The sequence below is a fragment of the Lathamus discolor genome, chromosome 3 (genome assembly GCF_037157495.1).
Source record: "Lathamus discolor isolate bLatDis1 chromosome 3, bLatDis1.hap1, whole genome shotgun sequence".
NCBI classification, from domain to species: Eukaryota; Metazoa; Chordata; class Aves; order Psittaciformes; family Psittacidae; genus Lathamus; species Lathamus discolor.
In genome coordinates, this window is record NC_088886.1 from 77,716,151 (window position 1) to 77,737,830 (window position 21,680).

General features: G+C 41.6%; 1 protein-coding gene across 1 annotated transcript in view; it reads right to left on the bottom strand.

Moving 5' to 3' along the window:
• TMEFF2 (transmembrane protein with EGF like and two follistatin like domains 2) overlaps window positions 1–21,680 on the bottom strand; it is a 127,801-nt gene that overhangs the window by 52,112 nt on the left and 54,009 nt on the right. Inside the window, exon 5 of the mRNA XM_065669950.1 lies at window positions 1,391–1,487. Coding sequence (XP_065526022.1) covers window positions 1,391–1,487 — 97 coding nt within the window. The remainder of the gene's footprint in view (window positions 1–1,390; window positions 1,488–21,680) is intronic.

Sequence of the window (21,680 nt, forward strand, 5' to 3'; positions counted from 1 at the left end):
GCACCACCAAAACTACCAAGGACAACCAGTCAAGAAGATGATGAAAAACCTGACACCTGCGGTAATTTTCTTAAGCAAAGTCAACACTGAGCATTTCTTCCACACAAATCTCATTACGTTACTGCAAACCTTATAACCATGATGCATCTTGCTCCTGTTCAACACCACTATTTCTTTTGATGACTGGAGCCAGAGCAAGGCTTTTGTGGTCTGTTTACTTGGTGTTTTTTAAATGCTAGAATCAGAGGTTATTAAATTCCTGGCAAGACTAAACCAAGATGTGCACAAATGGATGACCATGACCATATTCCTAAGCTTCTTCACCTACTAGCAGAAATGTTCATGATTTCATGCCTGACTAACAGTGCATGGGTTTCTTGCCTGGATGGGATCAGCTGCCCAACAATTATCATGTTCACCGTTCATTCATTCATTGACTCCTCTCTGCTCCATTTGTACCATCCAAGTTAGAGTTTGGCAATGCTGCTTTACTGACATCACACTGTCCAGCCTCTATATCCATCCTTTAGCTACTACCACGCCACATCTTCAGAAGACACATCATTCAAACGACAGCTCTAACATTTGCATGATTATTTTGTTGTCTCTCAAAATGTGTATAAATTCCTTAGATAGAAATATGAGGCTTGGCATTAAGGCAGTGTTAGAAGTACAGCTCTGTGAATGGTGGCTTTTTTCATCTACTGGCTATTCCAAAATCATAATGAAATTATTAGTTTGAAGTTGGCTTAATTTCCATGTTTGCATAGTTTCTCGGTAAAATGAAAAAAAAAATATTCTGAATAGATAGAATTAGTTCCTTTCAGCTTATGTGGTTAAGGTTTAAAATAATAAAAAATAAAACCAACCCTGAACACTTTTGAAACTATTTTTATAGAATACAAACTAAACCGATTTCCATTGAGAAAATGTCTAAATGTACACTCTAATTATTTCAAACATTTGAGGCTTAGGTCGTCAACTCCAGCAACTAGGAAAAAAGCAAGACAGATTTCCTAGCACTTCTAATGCCATACATGAATTAACATGATCATAATACTAATGATACTTTTTAACCGGAAAAGCTTTAGGTCAATTATTTTTCTCAATTCTATTTTTACCAAAGTATAAAGCTGTAAAAGCCCAGATGGAATAACATAAGTTATAACAGCAACAAAATGGATAGCTCTGTTTCTAGACTTCATGTTCCAAAACTGTAAAACAGACTGGTTTATACATTTTTTCAGGGTAATAACCACCTCGATCACTTGGTGATGAATCTCTGGGTGCAGAAAATTGAATAGTTAATATTTGTAAGGCTTTCTAAACCACGGTACCTTCAGATAATACAACATTCATTAAAATAGAAGAATAGACCAAATTACTGTACCAAACATCCTCTGCATCTTCGTCACACTCTGCCCCAAACTGGCAAATGTCACAGGTCGATGTCTCTTTTTGATTGGTTTCACCTGAGCCTTCATTGACTGTTTGATGGAAAGCAGAAAAATATACATTAGTAAAGACAGCACGGTAGCAAAGCACTTTTCTCTAGAAAAATCTCTTCACTGCATCAGCTTAATGCCTTGCTCACAAAGTTGATGGCTGGCCAACAGACAGTGTTTCTGAGTGGGACCAACACAGAGATTTCTATGCTGGTCTGTGATAAATTCCCTGAATATATTATAGAGTTAGAAAGGAAACTGGAGAAAGAGCCTTCTTCTTCCTATTCCACTTAAACAGTGACCCATTCAGCAGCTTGGGAAGATTCTGTCACCATTAAGCCTCACTGCTTTGTTCTTTGGGAAAATAATGGAGGTATAGTGATAGCATCGCACTCTGCCTTATGTCCTGTACCAGTGAAGGCCTTGAGATGGACCCCAAGGGGATGCTTTCCTCGAAAGTGCTTTGAAATCACCTGCTGTGTGGTGCAATCTAGCCCATTCCAAAGCAAAACATTTTTCTTTTCAGAAGCACAGCTATGAGCCCCAAGGACTAGTTATCTCTGGCAGGGAAGATTTAGTGCTGTCCAGAGGAGGGGATGATCTCCAGCATAGGTTAAATCTGAAACCCAGGAAAGTCAATGCCTATGTCTGCAGTTGTGTAAGGTTTGTATCTGGCCCTCAAGTCAAAAACATGAGGGCACTAAGAAGAAAATAGAAATATGGGTTTAAGAGGACTGCAAAAAAATATCAACAGACGAGAAAAGAGAAAGAGACCACTAAGGTAGGCACCAAGAGAAGGGGTTGTTAAGAGATCCAAAAGAAATATCACCCTCATTTGTATTGAAGTATATAAGCACTTTTTGATATCTTTTGAAAGATGTTGCTTTCTAGCAAGACACTGTACCTAGCTATATCCTTCTGCCAGTTACAGAATAATTAAACCAACCAGACTTTAAGTATCAGTTGGCTCTAACTGATGTTGCTATCTGCATAAACAGCCTCTGCAGTATCATCCTTTCATTCCTCCTTCACCTGGAGTCAGCACTGTGGTGCAGGCTTATAGCACATTTGGGTCCAACCTACTAACGCTGGTAGACACGCAGAAGTGTCTCAGTAGCCCCAGTGACATTACTGGGACAAATCACCTGCCTGATGTTGTATATCCCCTGCATGGGACCATTTACCCCAGTGTTACTGGTCAGCCAGTTAGTTAAGGCTTTGAATAGGCTGCTTTTGTTACTAACGAAACTGAAAGAGTCCTAAGCTTTCATAAAGCTGTTCAAGGAGAAAGGGCTTTTGTCCCTAGAACGTCCTAATGCCTGTTTTTCAACAAACTTGCTTTCTTACCCTGGACAAGTTATTTAACCTCTGTCATGTTTCCCACTGTGTAAAATGGGAATAATACCATTTTCTACCAACATCATAGAATATGCAAACAAGTATATTAAAAGATTATTATATGCTTAGATACTACAGTGATACAGACTACAGAAATACCTAAGGTAGACAGTTTGTCTAAGAAGTTTTTTCCTGAGCCTTCTTCAGAGGAAGAGCTGGTATGGAATCATAGAATGTCTTGGAAGGGACCTTAAAGATCACCTAGTTCCAACACCCTGCCACAGGCAGGGATGCCTGTATATTTAGGTATGTGCTACGCTGCAGCAATTTCTTGTCATGCTTGAATTTAAACTATGTTACGTTGAAAACAATTCACCTATGATAAGCATTCTGACTATCCTAAAAGGAAAGAGGGTTTTGACCTCTTTGTACAAGTTTTCTCACCTTTATATCCATAAAATTCACATCCAAAAAACCAAAGGGGAAATTCAGAAAACGTATGCTGGATTTTTGTTCTACTGCATTGTCAGGCTTTGCAAGGAGGCTCTGAGCTGTGTTTTTGATGCTTCCTTAAATGACTGAGGAACTCTTTAGGCTCACATTTTATAAGAGGTGAATGTGTATGAGGGTGGACAAGGTGTCCAAGTGCCATGTCCTCACACCATTACGATCTCCACGTACCGCCTGTGTGATCCTGACCTCAGAAGCACTGTGAGGCTCCTGCTACTGTACAGTTCCTCCCCATTCCTCTGCAGCTGCATCCAGCCCTGTGTTTTTCACTAAGTTTCATTTACATTTTAAATATAGAAATCTTTTCTACTAAGAAGATAACTTTGACAGCCAATCTGGACAGGGGGCTTCCAGTGGTTAAGATATTAGGCACAACATGTAATGAACGACTATATGCAAAGGACAATGGGACCTATGGGCAGAAGACTTCTTACAACAGCCAAGCATTTCTCACCTACCAGGAATATGACAATCACTCCACTTCAGGAGGGTGAGAGTATATGGAAAAGAGCTAAAATTTCTTTATTTCATTATTCTGCAAATCACTTCCCTTGCATTTCCTTTTAATTAAAAGCATATGCCCTATTTTTTTCCTCCTTATAACATTTCAGCAAGTGTGGTGTGATCAGGGGCTTCACATGGTTCCACATCACAAGCCCAGTAAAATAGCTACTTCCATCATTAAAGGAAAGCATTTGAAAGGTTCAGCATGTTGAAGTAACTGATTTAGATAAGACCATCCATACTAAGGCACAATGCAATTCATAATTTCTACTAGAAAATAATAGGTCAATCCTTCATATTTCTCTGAAGAAGCTCTGCATCCAGCGATCTATAGTCAATGTGCACGTTGCCCTTAAATGTCCAAGCATGCAGCAGTCTCGATTAAAAGAAGACAGCTGTTTATCTCTCTCCCTCTCTGTTTTCAGATAATAACCGCAGATAATATTATCTTTACATTTCCTTGAGGTGTTTTTTCTCTCCCTACACAAACATACACGCTGGCATATGCACCCACACCCAGGGCTGACACACAGGACTTGTTTTCTCCATGCTGTGCAGATAAGTGCTTTGATAAATCCAAACATCTTAGAAACAGTTATTTTCCCAACATTTCCTGCTGGTTTTTACCTTGAGGTCTAGTGAATGTTCATTTTCTAAGGTGTCTCTTTTTCCTTTTTTTTATTCTCCTTGCTGCACTTGCTGATTTGCACTTGATTTCATATCCCAACTAAGAAGAAAAGTGTTAGCAAAAATAATCTAGTTTCTGGATTCCTCTTCTAAAAATAAAAAGAGCACAAGTCTCTTTTTTTTTTTTCTCATGCACATTATGTAGTTATCATATTAGTAACTGTTGAGTTTTAACACAAAAACCTTGTAGGAACATAGTAGGGCTTCAAGGAAGCTAATCACTGAAGCCCACCATGCAACTGAGATATTAAACTGGAAGTTCCTATTTGTATTAGCAAGATTAGCAGCTTCCAGAGTTCAAGAAAATGTGCTAACATGGGTTAGAAGGTCACTAACACTATCTGAAAGTCACTTCAGGGACTACCTCTATCTCCTAAGCAATATAAATTCTTTAGCTGAGGAAGACACCACACACAATTTACAGAGTCAATGGGCTGTGGTAACCACAACAGCTCCTGTTTTAATCATTTGGTCCTTTTCTGGCCTCCTCAATGTGCTCGCATCAGATAGCTGTGGTTTCAAGAATCTGTACTGCTTGCAAGTCCCACGGGAAAGAAACCATTTTCAAGACGTTTTCTTTGTTTCCACAGATGAAAAAACAGACTGAAAGTATCACCAGTAAATTGTTCTGACTCTGTGCTTATCTCCTGCAATATCAGAAGAAAACCAGAAGTCCTAAGTCCTAAACTGTCCTCCTGATGTAGACACAATCTGACTTGACTCCTTACGGTGGGACATCTTTACTATTGTTGAAAGAAAAATAAAGCTTGCCCTAGCTCATCCTAACACTTGGTTTTAGCTATAAAAATCTAGGCAATAACACAGATCATGTCAAGATGAGGGCTAATGGCCATTTTGGAATGAAAGACGAAGTGCAAATTAAAATTAGGAGAAGAATGCTCTTCTGAGCAGCTGAGGTGATCTCACCACATGCTTCAGTCCCAACAGGAGTGCTCTGGGCAGGTGACAAGGAAAGTAGACGAAGTGATAAAGCTCTGAGAAACCAGGGCAGAGAAACCAAGAGAATTTACTAAGTGTGTTAGAACAAACACTACCTGCACCTCTACCAAATGGCTAAAGCAACTCACAAACTCGACTAATAAAAGCCTAGATGCTGCAAGTGACTTATCTCTAATCAATAAGTCTTCTTTTTTTCCTGGAAGCATTAGCTCAGTCAAAACCTACAAAGTGAGAAAAATGAAGGGTGTGAAACAGGAGGTCGGCTCACGAATGACTCTGCTTTTGAAGCCTGGCAGAGGCTCAGAACAGCATTAAGGTCAAAATGAAAAGAGAATGGCCTGCCGTACCGGTGATGAATCCAAACTCTGATATGCCTTGTTCTGCTTTACTCCTGCTGCACGGCTCCATCTCAATAAATACAAATTTGTTCTCTCTCACAGACACAAACATGCTGGGGAAATTACCTATCACACAACAAAAGCAAAGAGTGTCTCTGCCCAGCTCGACCTGACTTGGAACTTCTTAAGCAGACCTTAAATATTCTGCTTCGTGCCAATGGGCTTTTGATCTGTTTCTCCACACCACCATAGGCCAGCCCTTGAAACCACCTTTCTGCTATCACTGAGCAGGTTACTTAGACAGCATGAACATTGTGCCGTACCTGAGCTGGCTGCACAGGAACCTATACCACCTTTCCAGAGTTTGTACTGCTTCAGGTCCCATCTGGGGTACCTCCATGCTGCCATTCTCCACCAAGTGCTGGAAAAGGTTAAATTCAGTGTGATGCAAATACCTGCCAGGGGTTTTGGGGATGAACTAGATGTATCCAATAAGCTCATATACTGCTGATAAAATGTGCTCTTATCTTCTCGCTAAAGACCATGTAGCTGCAGCCTGGCGCTGTTTTGATGTCAGTCAGACCCAATTTGCAGTGTCTTCCGTACTTCTACTGTGACTCTCGTGTTGTATTTTTCCTTAAAATCACAACCAGTGGCTTTATATATCATATAAGTATCTCAATGTGTAAGGATCTCAGTTGCTATGTATACATGTTTCAACATATAAAGATCTCAGCTTCTACATATATGTGTTTGGAAGGTATGTCTAAGCTTTAGGGCTGTGGAGAAAAAGTTTGTGAGAGTCATAAATAATACCAGAAATTATAACTTTATAATTTTTAAAACCTAATTCTGTTTCTGAAACAGCCCACTCTCCTGCAAGACCCTGTGCTGAGCTTCCAGCACCTTGTGCTGAAGGCTCTGATCCTGCCCTGAATACAGTCTAACAAGTGCAAGAAAACAGTGTCTTGGAAGTGCCCTGAGTTAAATAAATAACTAGTACAAAAACTGTTTCACAGTATTAGTAAGAGCTGCTGCTTTCTCTAGCTCAATCTTTCTCTTTACCTCCTGTCTTGCTTCCTGTCATGCCTTCCTTCCCATTCGCTTTTGGCTTCTTCCATTTCCAAAATTTTCAGTTGCAATTACCCTAACACGGGGCCCAGCACTGAGCAGCTCTGGCAGCTCTGCAGACGAGGTACTACTGTTGTGAAGAGAAGCATGGGCCGCCTGCCTCTTACTTTGCACAGCTCAATGTCTTGGAAACCTTAGAAGCCCCTTCCACCTGTCATTCAGTGCAGGGGCTTGGAAGCCTCCCCTGATGAGATTTGTAGCCTTCACCCCCTCTGAACCTCATTTATTGTGGCTAAAGTGGATGGGAACAGTTTCATAGGACCTGAACTGCTCCTTTGCATCTATCTGACTGCAGTTCTCTCCTTTCAGGTTGCACAACCGGACGTCTTCAAGAGCATCCAGGTCTAAGTCAGCGCATGACCCCCTACAGACTTCAGTAGGGACTTGCCTGTATTTGTACAACTGTGGCCAGGAGGGAAGAGATTCAATTCTTACTCAAAAGTTTATTTATTCTAAACAAACACCATTTGCTTGTTTCTGTCTCATGCATATCCCTGCTGCTCCCATGGTGCATTTGATAAAAAATTAAATACGATTAGTTGAGGCCAGTTTCTCCTAGAAAAATTCTCTAATGGCATTTCAAAAGGAATGGCTCATTGAATAAAACCCTATTGTAAGCTTCCTGAATGCTGACATGAAACAGCTGTGATTATTGCACCTTTGTGCGGTCCCCCTACAAAATTTGAAGTTTGCCTGGTGTATATGGGATGCCAACACTGCAGATTTATGAAGGTGTACAATGACCAGCGTTGACAGTATTTGCCAGCTTGAGGAAGAGGAGGCTCATTTAATTCTGCCAAGAGCTTCCCCTCATAAACAGCTTTGAGCAAAAAGCCAAATATCACATGGGGACTATTCATCTCTGCCTTGCATTAATTTAATTTTAAAGAGAAATCACTTCCTTGCAGGAGAATTTTCAAGGAATAGATACAGCTTGTTGTAAAAAACATGCCTGCAGTGCTGCCAAAGCTTTTGTGGCATCAGTCCCTGCTCTCATGTATTTCAATATGCCCAACAGCTAGAACAAAACAACCAAGGGGACAAGCCCACTGCTGGACGGATGCAATACGATGGGTCACCAATCAGGACCATTACTAAAGGAGATCACTGCAGTCCTAATTGCAAGGACCAGAAGACTTTCCACGATCTAGGAGAAATAAAAAAAGATGATGTTTGATTGCTTCCTTGGGTTGACTTGCCTGGCCACACAGATCATTAAACCTCAGTGCTGTGTCAAGGGAGATGGGAAGCTACAGTGCAGGGAAGTACCCAGTATCATAACACTTTTCTTATTTGTCTGAAAAACGGCCATCAAGTGTTACTCAGAAGGAGTTAAGTGTGAGCTGCTTGTCCCTAAGTGCCAGAAGGGAGGGGAGCAGGCCAGGCACAAAACCCTCTTGATCCCTTCTATGGACTGCCAAACACGCTGCCCCAGCAGACCTGAAAAGAGCCCCAGCACCTTCAGGCTCTGCTGAAAAGCAGGGACTGGTTCTAGCCCCTCCTCTTCCTCTTGTGTGCCTGGGTAGAAGCTGCATCCCCTACTGCCTGGAACAGTAGTTTACTGCTGGATACCTTATGTTAATGCACTAAACACATGACACAAAGATAATCTGATGGGCAGAACATATGGACTATATGCTGTAACATTGCTCTCACAGCAAATTCTATCAAGCAAATAGTGCATTAGATATGGGTTCAGTAGGAGGAATATGAGTCAGCAGTGCCTCCCTCTGCAGGAGAAGATGCTACAGTTGGACATAAACCACAGAAATTACCTGTCTGTGCTTTCCCTGACCTCTGTCAAGAATCTGCATCTCACCTGGGGTTCTAAGCACTTTTATTCATTCTAGGCAGAGAGGAACCTGGATCACTGAGCTTAGAGAAATTCAGTGAAAAGAATACGGAAGCATCCAGCCCACGGTTTCACAAAGCCTACAATAAGGAAGCCGCAAATGGGTGATGTGACTTTTAAAGGCTTTCTGCACTGAAAGGGTGCTTTTGCCAGCTTCCTACCTGGTGGAAAGATTAACAGAAGACTTGAATACGAACCCTTACAGCTACTCATCTTTCAAGAAACAGAATGAAAGGAACAAAGATAAAACCTAAAAGAGCTGTCTAGCATCCACTTGTTGACTACTTCAGTTTTAGTCTTTGTCACTTTGCTATTGATTTAAGTCTGTGTATCCTTTTGAATATTAGTATGGCTAGCAAGATAGCAACATCATACATAAAAATGTTCTTTATTCCAGAACAGATGAAACTCCCAGTGGTAAAAGAAGATTTAGGTATCTCTGAAGATTTCTTATCGCTGTGCAACATAACTCTCTAATGGTTCAGTGCCTTGGAGGGTCATCTGAGATCACTTATCACATAAATCAAATAGGTGGCAGGCTATAAGAGCTTCCGCCTATAGCATTTTCATGTCTTCGCTTGCAGACATCAAATCTATCTTTTAGGCAGACTATAGAGGAGATAATATGCCACTCCATTTAAGCCACTGAGGAACCCCAAATGTGGGTATTAGACAATTTTAGGAAGCTGCTCCTAGTCTTGACTGAATCACAATTATCTTGGGAAATGGCTGGTTTTAAATCCTAAAACGTGGACCGCAGACACTGGTCCTGGTTCTAATTTACACTAAGGCTTCAGTAAATCACTCTGGCAATCGAAGGGAGTGTCAGAGCAAGTGAAAGTCTAATTTACTTTATGTCCCATTTACATAATCAGGGTAGTGTAAAGTGACTCTACTGTAAAAATGACTTGGGTCTACCTTTCACTGAATTCAACAGGGAGTGCTGTTTTCTTCTTCCACTCCCCTTTTCTTCTGTGTTATCACAGAATGGTTAGGGTTGGAAATGAACCTTCTAGTTCCAACCCCCCCGTCATGGGCAGGGATACCTTCCACTAGAGCAGGTTGCTCAAGGCCCTACTCAACACTGCCAGGGGTGGAGCATACTCCTCTCCTTTCTTCTTATTTTGCTTATTTCTTCAGTGCTAATGCAGGTTATACACATGTAACTGAGAGCAGGGGTTGCCCCAGAGCTAAGAAGTCAACAAGACATGTGCCAAAGTCATGTTCTGTAATAGGGTCTCAGGAGAACACAGTGCAGTCAGGTGCCAAAACTGGCAGTCAAACCCCATATCCAGCCAGGCTGCATCCTTGTGGTTGGGAGCCATGATAGGTGGCTCTTTACCTGCCTCTTCCTCCACCAGCTCAGCAGTCAACCTGCATGCAAAGGGTAAACCGCAATCCCCCTCCACATCTCCTGCCACAGAAGAACTTAATATTTCTGCAGTAGCACTTCCCAGTCTGCAATTGTCGCCGCTGTGCTGATCCTCCAAACCTGTACAATCAGGCTCACCCCTGTGTTTGCTCCTTTGTGAGAATTTCCACTTAAAAATAAAGAAAATCTGGCTCAAAGCTAGTTGCAAAAACATCTCTCCTGACACGTGTAAAGGCATTTCTGCCTTCCCAAGCCTGTACTAGGCAGTCCTTAGGTACCCTGTGTTAGCTCAGGGTGCACACGAGTGCAGGCATCTAAGGAACTTGCTAGAAGGTAAGATGAGGGAAATGGCAAAGTTTCTAAGTCCTACAGGAGTAGACACAACATTTATGCAACATAGAACCTATCTTTTTTTTTTTAATATAACCCTATTCTTCAACAAACACAAAAAACCATACTAGATCTGTTAACTGCATGAAAATATTCAGCAGTAAGATGACCTTTCAGGACAAATGGGGAAAAAAAAAAAAAGTTGAATCATGTTTTTCCTTTTATTTCCATTGTTGGTGGGCAGATTGAGGCATTATGTCAGTAGCACCCTTACTGGTTCAATGTAACTCCTTGGTTTATGGTTTATGTAGTGGAATAGTCATGTCCTCTGCGCAAACTCCATGATAAATACTGGCAACACTGCTGATAGCCTAAGGAGAAAGTCAAAGGTGTTTACAGGTAGCACAGCCACTTCTGTGAGAGTGGCAAAGATTTAGGAGAAGGAGCCTCCACGAACCAGTTCTGTGGATAAACAAGGCATCTATTTTTGTGCTTTTTTGTGATTATGTAGGGAAAAACCTCCCAGACCTCCACTAACGGGACAAACATGTTGAGCGCAACACATCAAACTCGGCCTTGATACGAGCAGGAGAGAAGCATGGATTTGAATCCATTTATACCAGAACAATGTTGCCCTTTTGAGTACAATCTTACAGATGTGTTTATGATATAGGGGGAGCCATATGGCAAGAAAGTTTTAAACATTTAATCTCACTTAGCTTCAATACACTGCATATACAGAAAATTGGAAGCCCAGCAGGAAAATGCCAGATTTCATTCTCACTTAGTCGTGATTAACCTTTATGAGCTCACTCAGAGTTTTGTCACCTGCAAAGTTACTCAGGGCTGGCAGGCTGCGACGGCCCTGACTTTCTGCTTGGTCAAGATGCCAAAGCTGCTGAGCTCGAGTTCTCTGAGGGTCGTGTTGCCCAAAATATTGGCCTTCCTGCCTAAATGGCAGTGTGCCCTGCTCCATACCTTCTCTGAGTATGGAAAAGTATAGATGGGACTATAGGGAGTGAATGACCCGCAGGCTCCTTGAATTGCTCAGCTGGGTTTGGTTTAGAGCAGCCTTACACAAGCAGATGGATGCAAAGCAAAGAGATGGTGCGTACCACACTTTGCAAATACGCTCTTTCTCATTAATATTGATTCCCACACACAAACACTTTAGCTATATTCACTGATTGCATTACCATTGCAGAAGTGTAATTAACAAATTAAAAGGGAGGATTGTGATTCAGTTTAATTTGGGGAAATCTTTAAGTAAAAAAAAAAAAAGAAAAAAAGTCTGATGTTTGAGGATCGCTCCCCTCTGCTGTTCATTTTGATACCTTGGACATGCTCTTAGAGGAATGCTTTCACAAACATATCCTGAGTATGCTGCAGTACTGGCACACATGAGTACCTAAAGAAGCATCAATGAGACAAAAAACAAACAAATGAAGAAATCCTGACAGATACTAAGCCAGATACTAGATTACAAATGCAGGTGTATCATCATGGAGAGAGAAGGAGGAAAATGCCAGTGAAGCTGCTCAGACTGATCTGAGACTGCCAGCTTATTCACAAAAACTGATGAAAAGCAACACAGAACACGCACACCTTCAACCTTCAAAAAAATCTTCCATACTTGCTTCCCTTACACATGCTTCCATGATAGAATAAACCAGCTCCACTAGGTAAATCGATGTTTACAAGAGCAGTCAGGACTCCTGAGCCAAAATTTGAGTGTTTTTCTCTCCAAAACCCAACTGAGCACACCTGGAAGAATGGCTACAAAATGATATCTACTATCCCTCCCATCTCCTACAAAAAACACCTTTCAGGTGATCTAATATTATGAGAAACCATAATCATTAAGGATTGATCATGCTAATATAATTTTCTGGATGGCTTATTAACCTACTAAGACATGTTTTTCTCTACTTCCCTTCATTAGCGACAGCAATAATTAGGTAAGGACAGAGTAGCAAAATTGATCATATACTATTGCCGAAGGGGACAGAGAATGTATCATGGACATTTAGCCTAATGTTCTCCAAACTCAAGATGCATTAATTATATTTAGCAACACAGCTATTTTCTGCCTTTGATAGAAGGAATCCATTAATGTAGATATTGTGTAACAGAAGCTTATTTTTCCCCTACTCCAAGATGGAATTTTCTTTTTTCTTTAAAGTTCATAATACAGAATGAGACGAGACAAGGGAACATCACTGTCTCTAGTATCTACCGATACCACATCCTTCCCCTATTTCAGTCTTCACTAGCAGCCTTGTCATGAAAGAGGCACTTTAAAAGCAGAACGGCTGCAGAGCTCTGGCTAGGAAGCAAAGAACAGAGTTATACTGTCACCTCCCGGACAATAATCCCCAGAGACACTTCCCTCATGTTTTTGGGTCAGCTTCAAACAGCCCTCCTGCCACTGGCCACCCTTGGTCACCAGAACAAAGCATCTGTAGCTTACACTTAGAAGGCACTACTCAGAACGTGTGTGCTCTTACACATACGAATTTGGTAAGTTTACAGCAATGACTGAATGGCAGCTGCACTCTCAGCCCAACTTACAGTCCCACTTCTGTGCCTGTAACATCAGCAGCAGAAGTATCAACATCACACGGGCTGGAGGATGAAGGAGTAGGCATACAAAGCATCACTGCCTGCATGCTGCCCATCACCTTCCTGATCTGCGATCCCACAGCCACGGCCCTAAACCCTGCAGCAGACACCCCGACCCTTGAAAGGGAAACTAGCAGTTAAGTGATGACCCTAGTCACATCTGTCATGTGTGGAGATAGGGACTGAAGTCAAACCATGATGAGGGCTGCCGGCTTGATCTTGCAGCTCCACAAGACCCACAGCATTAGCTTTCTTGTACCACCCAGTGTGTTACCAGTTGTGTAACACATGAGAGCAACAAAGGGATCGCAATGATGGTGAATTCTTGCATACTTTTTAAAACGCAAGTGACTGGCTTTCCCTGAGCTCTACCCCCATATGTGCAGTCATCAGCTTTCTGTAGATAAAAGCATTAACAGGGAGCTGTAAAGAGTTGACATTACAAACTTGGCACTCCGATGGCATGCTGTACAAATGGGAAGGGAGGATCTGCCAAAGTGAGAGCCAGAGATAATATGAAAAGCACAAACCCAACATATTGACCTTATTTAAGTCCAAACAGCATAACACCAGGATACTTAATACAAAAATGTCTAAATCATTCTTTATTCCACACACACACAAATGTTTTCTTTAAATACGCAATTCACTTGATATCTGCAATCCCCCCTCTTCAGATGCAAAATCCAAAATAATGATTATATCAGTCATTGCTTAATACATTCAACTGTGGCCCTGATTTTCATGCATGAATGGTCATTTACATCTCATTACCCATCATGCCATCCGCTCAGATTTTTCTTTCTAAATAGAGTTATACATTTAAAGTTGTCATTTAAAAACAAAAATGCTTAAAAAGGGGACTTTCATTTCCTGTTATCTTATCAGTGCTCTTAGTGGGTAATAGACCAGAATATTAAAATGGAAAATTCTCAGTGTGTGTGACAACTGCCACAGTGAGATCATCTTATAGAAGAGGCAATTATCAAGGGATTTTTCTCAAATTTGGAAACATAGATAAATATGAACAGAAAAGCTGAAGCAAACCAACCAGAAGCAAAACAGTAATTATAGTACATTCTTCTATTTTCCTAACACGGGTCCTTGTTGGAGGCAAAGCTAGTTCCAATTTAGGAAAATCACTGCGGACATGAGGTGCAGCTAGAAGCTTTGCATGAATAAATTACATTTTTTCAATTAATATTGCCCATGCCCACAATAGAGGAAGGATTTTTTTTCTTTTTCTCTTCCTGCTACTTTTAAAGTAATTTTCTGCTATATTTAATTAGGAATTTTCTCTACAGAAGGGAATGTGATAGAAGATTAATTCTCTATTTTCTCACCTACTGTGTCAGTAGACTCAAGTGGACACTATAAACCCCAGTTAAATACGATGAGGATGATCAAGCACGGAGCTCCTTTCAAGAGGTCGCGTCTGCAGACCGGAGATCTCATTTCAAAACAATACAAACGAGTTAGAAAATGGTATCTCTCTGTGGTGAAGCACCACAGAGGAACGATTACAAGTGCTTCATGGTGTGAGGGTTCACCATGCCAGCTGAGAGGGTTCACTAGCACGGCTAATGATACCGAACGCTGCTGAGTGAGAAACAGCATTTCCACAACCACTGATGTTTTGGGTCTTTTTCTCCTGTTCACCATTAATAACTATTTCTCCAGCAGTCTCATCCTATCTTGCATCTTTTATGCCAAGTATAAAACAGCAATTAAACAATAAATAATGAAATGTTCGCTGGTGGGCAATATAGTAAAGGCTTTTTTTTTTTTTTTTTAAAGGGAATAGACAAAGGGTTCAAATAGTATTTGCTTTTAATGAACAATGAAGGGAATGAGCTATTTGCCCTCAGGACATAAAATCCTATGAATGGTCTATTGCTGCCAATGCTAAGTAAATACTGGGTTAATGCTTTTTAAAATTGAAATCCAAGCCAGAGCAAGAACAATTATTTAGAGGAAACTCAGACCTACAAGATACTGGGACATGCAAGATGCTATCCTTTGACAGAGAGGGTAAGCAGTTTTCTCACAAGTTTTATTAACAGAGTGGCTGAACATTGAAACAGAAAAAGAATGGATGATTTAGAGGATGAAATGCAGACATGTAGCCTAGTAAAGACCAAGAGCCTTGCTCATTGATTAACTAGGACCAGACTGTTTAATACAATAGAAGTTGTCATTATATACCTCCTGGGGACAAAAAAGGTCAAAACAGGACAACTGGCAGATAAAATGTGTAATGCAGATGAAACTTCATTCCCAATTTTATTCTGGGCTTAAAAAAATAAATCAAGATTTTGGCTAGTCCAATAAGTGCTTGTTTCAACCCTGAACCTATTTTGACATGTTTATAAGACATTCTTATCCCACTCTGCTTGATGCTGCTCTGGTTTCAAGTAGAGAAATGTTCCAGCAGAGCATTCAAGCAGGGGCAGCCACCTTTGCAGAGTCCACAGGAGAGCTGCAAGGATGACGTGATTCAGAAAATACAACTTTCATGGTGAGCTTAGAGGAGTGGAAATTTCTTACTTTGGAAAAGAGGAGACTGAAGAGAGACTAGTCGTCTGATATAAAAAGGAATGTTTAAAAGGTTGCTATAAAAAGAAGGATAATCAATTGTTCTCCACATCCATTATTTCTGAGACAAGAAATAATTGATATAATTTACAGCAAAGGTGATTTAAGTTAGATATTCCAACTGCTAAGAATTACCAGGGCCTAGAACAGGCTGCACCAGAATGCAGCTGGTGTGCTCAGAAGTGGCTTCTGAGGTTGCGCCATTCAAATCACAGCAAGGGACAACTGTAGTTGAGAAAGACATAAGAAAGATCAGCTGAAGCTACTTCCAGAACTGTATGCCTGTGACTATATCACCCCTTTTCTGCAGGTTAGGGAATGGCTGGGTTCCATACTAAGCACAATTCAGTCTTTACTTTGTACGATTTCCCACTGAAATCACTGGGCAATTTCGGTAACGCAATTAAAACTGTCTTCGTGTCAGCTGGATGTGTGATGTCTGCCCATGTACGAGGCCACTATGTATTTTTGTATAATCTCTAAAAGTTCTTGACTCTGCAAATTCAGAGGACTTGGTTATACCTAGGACCTTGTGGACAAGATTTCAGCTCTTCTGCTCCTGAAGAAGTCAGGGTACCAACTGCAACTTCTTCATCCCTCAGGAGAGAAGTTTCTTTCTTTAGACACGGTGGTTTGAAAATTTCTGTTCCAGTTGACCAAGTTTTTGTTCCATTAAAGAAAATACCTTTCAGAGAAAAGGAATAAACCTCTTTAAAAGGAAAGAAAACAAAAACCTTTTGTTAAATGGTTTGCACAATCTATGTTAATAGAGAAATACAGGTAATGCACTGCCTTTCCCAGAGCAGTCAGCAGTGAGTTTCCAGTGCTATCACTCAGCTCATCATTACGCAGGTAAAACACTATGCAGGCCACTCCTGCTCAGGGTGGGGGTCCTGCCCAGCAGCCTGACACCCTCATGCCAAACCAATGCATGGACCTGAGGTGGCTGCACCCCTGACGCAAGGGGCAGAAGGTGGTGGAGGCAATGAAGCTCCTCGTGACAGCTCTAAACCAGGGGACAGCAAAGCTGAGCATCTCAGGGAGCCCTACTTTCAACCAGAGCAGACTGTGACTGCCCGAATGTGTGTCAGGAGCCTCAGCGGCCCATGCAACAGCCAAGAGTCATGCGGCGCAGAGGGCTTGCAGCCACCTTTGTTCTGCATCCCCTGGAGCTGGGTTTTCTGTGCTGCATCTGCCGGAGGCACAGCACAAAATCTGTCTTCTCTGTTCCCGTTTCCAAGGAGTGAGCAGCCCTTCTACAGAAGAGCCAGTCTTCAGAGGTTCCTCAGCCTCCGGTGTTTGCAGCCAGCACCCACGTTATGTAGCTGCCTAGGTGCACAGGAGGTGTGCTTCTTTCCGCCTCCTTTTTCCTTTGTGAGCACTTGGGCCTGGGGCAGAATTACAGTTTATTTGCACAGTGATAACATAGCCTTTCAGAAAGGAAAGATAAAATGATGAATCAGAGGTCCAGACACATCCATCTGTCATATCCAATAAGCTTGTGTGTGCCATGTGAATGCCTGGTCACTCTTGTAATTAGCTATTAAAGCTGAATGGGCAATTTTCAGCCAGAAGTACATGAAACGCATGAACATTTTAATGATGTAGGGAACAATTAAGAATATTACATACATAGTTCCTGATCACCTTGAGATTTTCTCTCTACTTAGTGTTGTGGGAACTCAACCTCTTTAACCCTGTTAGAGCAAGAGGGCACAGCTGGAATCAGGAAATGGTGATCTGAATAAATTGTAGCAAGGCAAGCTCTTTTTAAAATGCAACTTTTCCTTCCAAAAAACTCTTAATGATGGAAAAACTATTCGCAGTGAATTCTGATTAAAAAAGGAAAGAAAGACCATAATAATAAATGCATCCCATGTGACAGTCAGCAAAAATGAGGGGTCTGGTTCAGGTCCTGCTCTAATCAATGGGATTCTCTCCACTACCTCTGCTAACAATCACATTAAACCTTTTCTGTTTGTTAGGTATAGCACAGAAGAAAGAAGCAAGAAAGCCTGAAATGGCAGCTAAGTATCATTAAGCCACCAAACTCACCCTTCTGCAGTATATCTGTATGCATGAATACATACAGGATGCATACAGATGGTACGGATATTATTTCAGGAGAGAGCAAACCCTTTCTGTCTTCCCCCCAAACATGGGAAGAGGGGATCTGGACAAAAAACCCCCCAGAATAACACAGAAGGTGGCCAGGCCCTATAAGCACATGAGAGCAATGTAAATGTAGCTCAGCAGTACAACCCCACGTCTACATACACAGAGACAAAGGATATGGCCCAGTGTGGTGAGAAAAGTCTTAACATTACATATTAAGCATTTGCAATACAAGATGCAGTGTCATTCTTGTTCAAAACACTGTGTAAATGTGACCTCCAGAAAACTCACAGGATAAATTCCATCCAGCGTTTGCCAGTCTAAAACACAAGAAATGCTGTGTCCTCAGACATACAGCAGGGTGAGGGAGGAGGAAGCGCCTCCTGGCTCATGGAGTGGAGATCAGCATTCAGCTTCTACCGGGTGGGTGCCCACTTGACTTCAGTGGAGCACAGCTGCCTCCTAACAGACTGGGACCAAGTCCTGGGTGTTCACCATGACTATTTCTTAGGAAAAGTTAACAGATGTATAGCAGATGTGGGTATGTTACTTTGCAAATGCCTGTTCAGAGTGGAAGAACCAGTGATTTCACGTACAAACTATCCCTGTAGTACTTTGTTGTGATTGCATGCAGTAAAAGGAACAACCAGCTAATTACCACGGACTCCGCAGTAACATTTCCACACTAAAATGTAAGTGCAAGGTGCATAGCTCATGTCCCTATTTTAACCATAGCAAGAAGAGAAGACTACTCATTTGAGGGGAAAACCACACACAGAAAGCTAGCAGCGGTCTGGAACTGTTCTGATTTTGGCTAGGCACCTGCCTTTGTATATAACACTGCTGACAGCAATGCATGGTTTTAGAAACAACCACTTGTATCACCAAGGTGTGTTTACCCTCCCTGGAGCCTGGCACCCCCGAAGTGTGCACAGAAGAGCTTAAAACAGACCATTCACCAGGTACTGGAGAAACCAGCTTTCTGACCATGGTCCTACCATAGGCTGGGATAAATATGGGCTGCCAACCCCTCTTGCTGCTCTAAGGCAGCAACAGCAAATGTGGTGGGGGAAGCTGGTGTTGAATTAGCTGTAGTTCACCTCCAGAGGGTTGTCTTCCACACTGAAGGATTTTCTGTCTTTCATGAGATTTTGCACTTCATTTAAGCCCTAAATAAAGCACAAATAGCCCATGGGAGTAAACTTCACTCCTTACCTGTCAGAATAATATCCTACCTGAATTAACTTGTGAATACACTCTAAAAAAGCCCAGATGCATCTCCTCTGTAGCCTGATTATTTGCCTGCTCTATTTTCCACATTTTTTAATGCTACTTTTCCATTTTGTGTGCAAGTGGAATCATGTTAATGGACTGACGGGGTGAAGAGCAAAAACAGGCTCAGACTTTGTGTGGTATATGTGATCTGGTTTATACAGGCCCCCAGGCATGAGTCTTCACTTGACAGTACTCACATGAGCTCTGTGCCTGCCTAATTTCTTAGCATCCGCATGCTTTGCAGACTTAGTTGCAATGAGTTCTTGCCACGGGAGTTCTGAATCATCTCATCATTTTGCATCAAGAAGAGCTACCCAGGCCCCCTCACCCTTGCCTGGCTGAGCAGGAGGAGCAGCTTTCAGGATACCCCATCATGAACCTCAAGAAGGCAAACTTCACATTGGCCAAACAAAACAGAAACAATTACTGATCTTGATTTATGCTTTCAAGTTTCTTTTCTGTCTTAAGACCCATGAGGGACCAGCTCAAGGAGGACGGCACAGGTTTTTGCACTGCTGCCTAAGAACTGGACAGGCCACAAAATCCCAGCCACTCAAATCAGAGCTCATGGCTCGTTTCTAAGATAACCACGGATGCATGAAGTTTGCAGATGGCTTTGCTTTTCAATAAAGCAGAACTAGTTGCCCTCCAACATTTTGGTGAGAACATCAATAGCATGCCATGGATGGATGAGTAAGTCAGGAGAGGGCTGGTGGGCAGCAGGAGAGGATCCCAGCTGCACCACACAACCAGCATCTAGCAGATGCTCTCCCTAGCTCTGTGCTACTGCTTTATTAACAAAAATGGAGATCGTCTCTTCCAGCCTTACTATCACAGGTAGTTTAATCAAAGAGCTAATGAAGCAAGTAAGGAAAACACAGCCACGCATTGCACTGCTTCCAAGAAAGATGTTTAGAGGAACAGAAACCTTGAGCACCCCGACAGTTGGTGACTGAGCTGGCTGCAAAACAGAAGACCCAACTCTGCCAACGTGATGGGACACTTCCAAGAGCTAAGCTCGCAAGGAGCTCCAAGTCCCCATCACTGTACCCAAAACCCTGTAGCAAAGTACAAAACATGGTTCTCTCTTCTCAAAGAAGCCAGTATTTATCACTCTTACATCAGCCACAGCCTATTTTCATTGCATCCCACCATTTTACTGGACCTGGGTTCACTTTCTTCACCATTCCCCCATCTCAGGGTCCATGCTGAGAGAGGCATAACACCTACCCCTGTAGGGTTTTGGTCTGCGTGTAGGGGATGGTTCTTCCCAAAGACCTCCTCCCAGCATACAGATTGCCATGGTGCTATTTCTGAAATGGGATTATTTTATGAGGAGCATCTCCCTAACATCTGAGCAGCTTTAAGGTCTTGCACTGTGTCTGTCTGCTTTATTCATGCTGCTGTTTTCCTAAGAATATTTCTGTGGTAAAATGAAATTCACATACTTTGCACGTCCTGAACAGTAAAAGACTTTTAAAAATATAAATTTATCAAATTTAAAATATGAATTAATAAAATAATTTATAAAGTGTAATTGCTCAGTGCATCAGGCACGATTGATCTCCCTGCATTTACTGGTAATTACCCTCAAGAACAGTGTGCCCATCAGAAGTAGTGTCTACGGTCTTGTGGTCAAGTTTACTAAAATGCCCCCAGCAGTATGTGACCTATAAGACATACATGCATATCCTACTTAAGCGGATTCCATTTTGCCTTTGGATTTGCATCTCACTGAGGAAAAACATCCACAAAGCTATTCTACTACGCTGCCATTATTTAGAACTAGCAAAAAAAAAAAAAAACCCACCTAAACCATCCAGCATTATGTTTTCTATCTGCTTCTATAATTTTTTTTCTTACTCATTTCATTCTTGCCCTTTACAAAATGAATTTACAAACAAAAGCCCATATTTAGACTTGATTCTGGATATTAACCTTTACAGAGCATCTATTTTCCCTCTGTAAGCACAAGTTTTTTTAATGGTTACTTTTTATTTACAACGTAAATAGATTAGCAGAATTTATGCAGTATCAGAAAGCTAGAAAGCTTCATCTCAGCTTTAGGTCACACATGCCTGTGGGGTAGATACCTATCTTTTCCCCATTTTGTACAGCTCCATCTATACCTAATGATGGCTACTGCCTCTGTGACAGGTCTAGAATAAGTTATTCTTGCTCAGAACCGATCCCTATTCAAATACAGGATCTGATGCTGAAATACATTAATTCTTACCCAGTAGCACTATAACTTTAATTTTTGCTTTGAATCAAATAATTTCTGATCCTTCTAAACCAGTGGCAAACCTAAGCATCTGAGTAAATGCCATCCAGAATCATTTCTGCTCTTTCACTATTGCCAAGGTAAAACAGGGCACCTGCTTTACTCTTGCTTCTCTAATATTTGGTTCAGAAACCTTTCAAAGCCAACAAGGACATTAAGCAGTTGAAAAATGTTACAATCAGCTGCAAAAATCCTTGCTAAACCATAGATACCATGTCTTTGTGAACTACTCTTCCCTTTCGCTACCAGTATCTAAATGGATGGATCTAGATAGTCCAATCAGCTGAGCACTAAATCAAAGGTATCACTGACAAATGGAAAA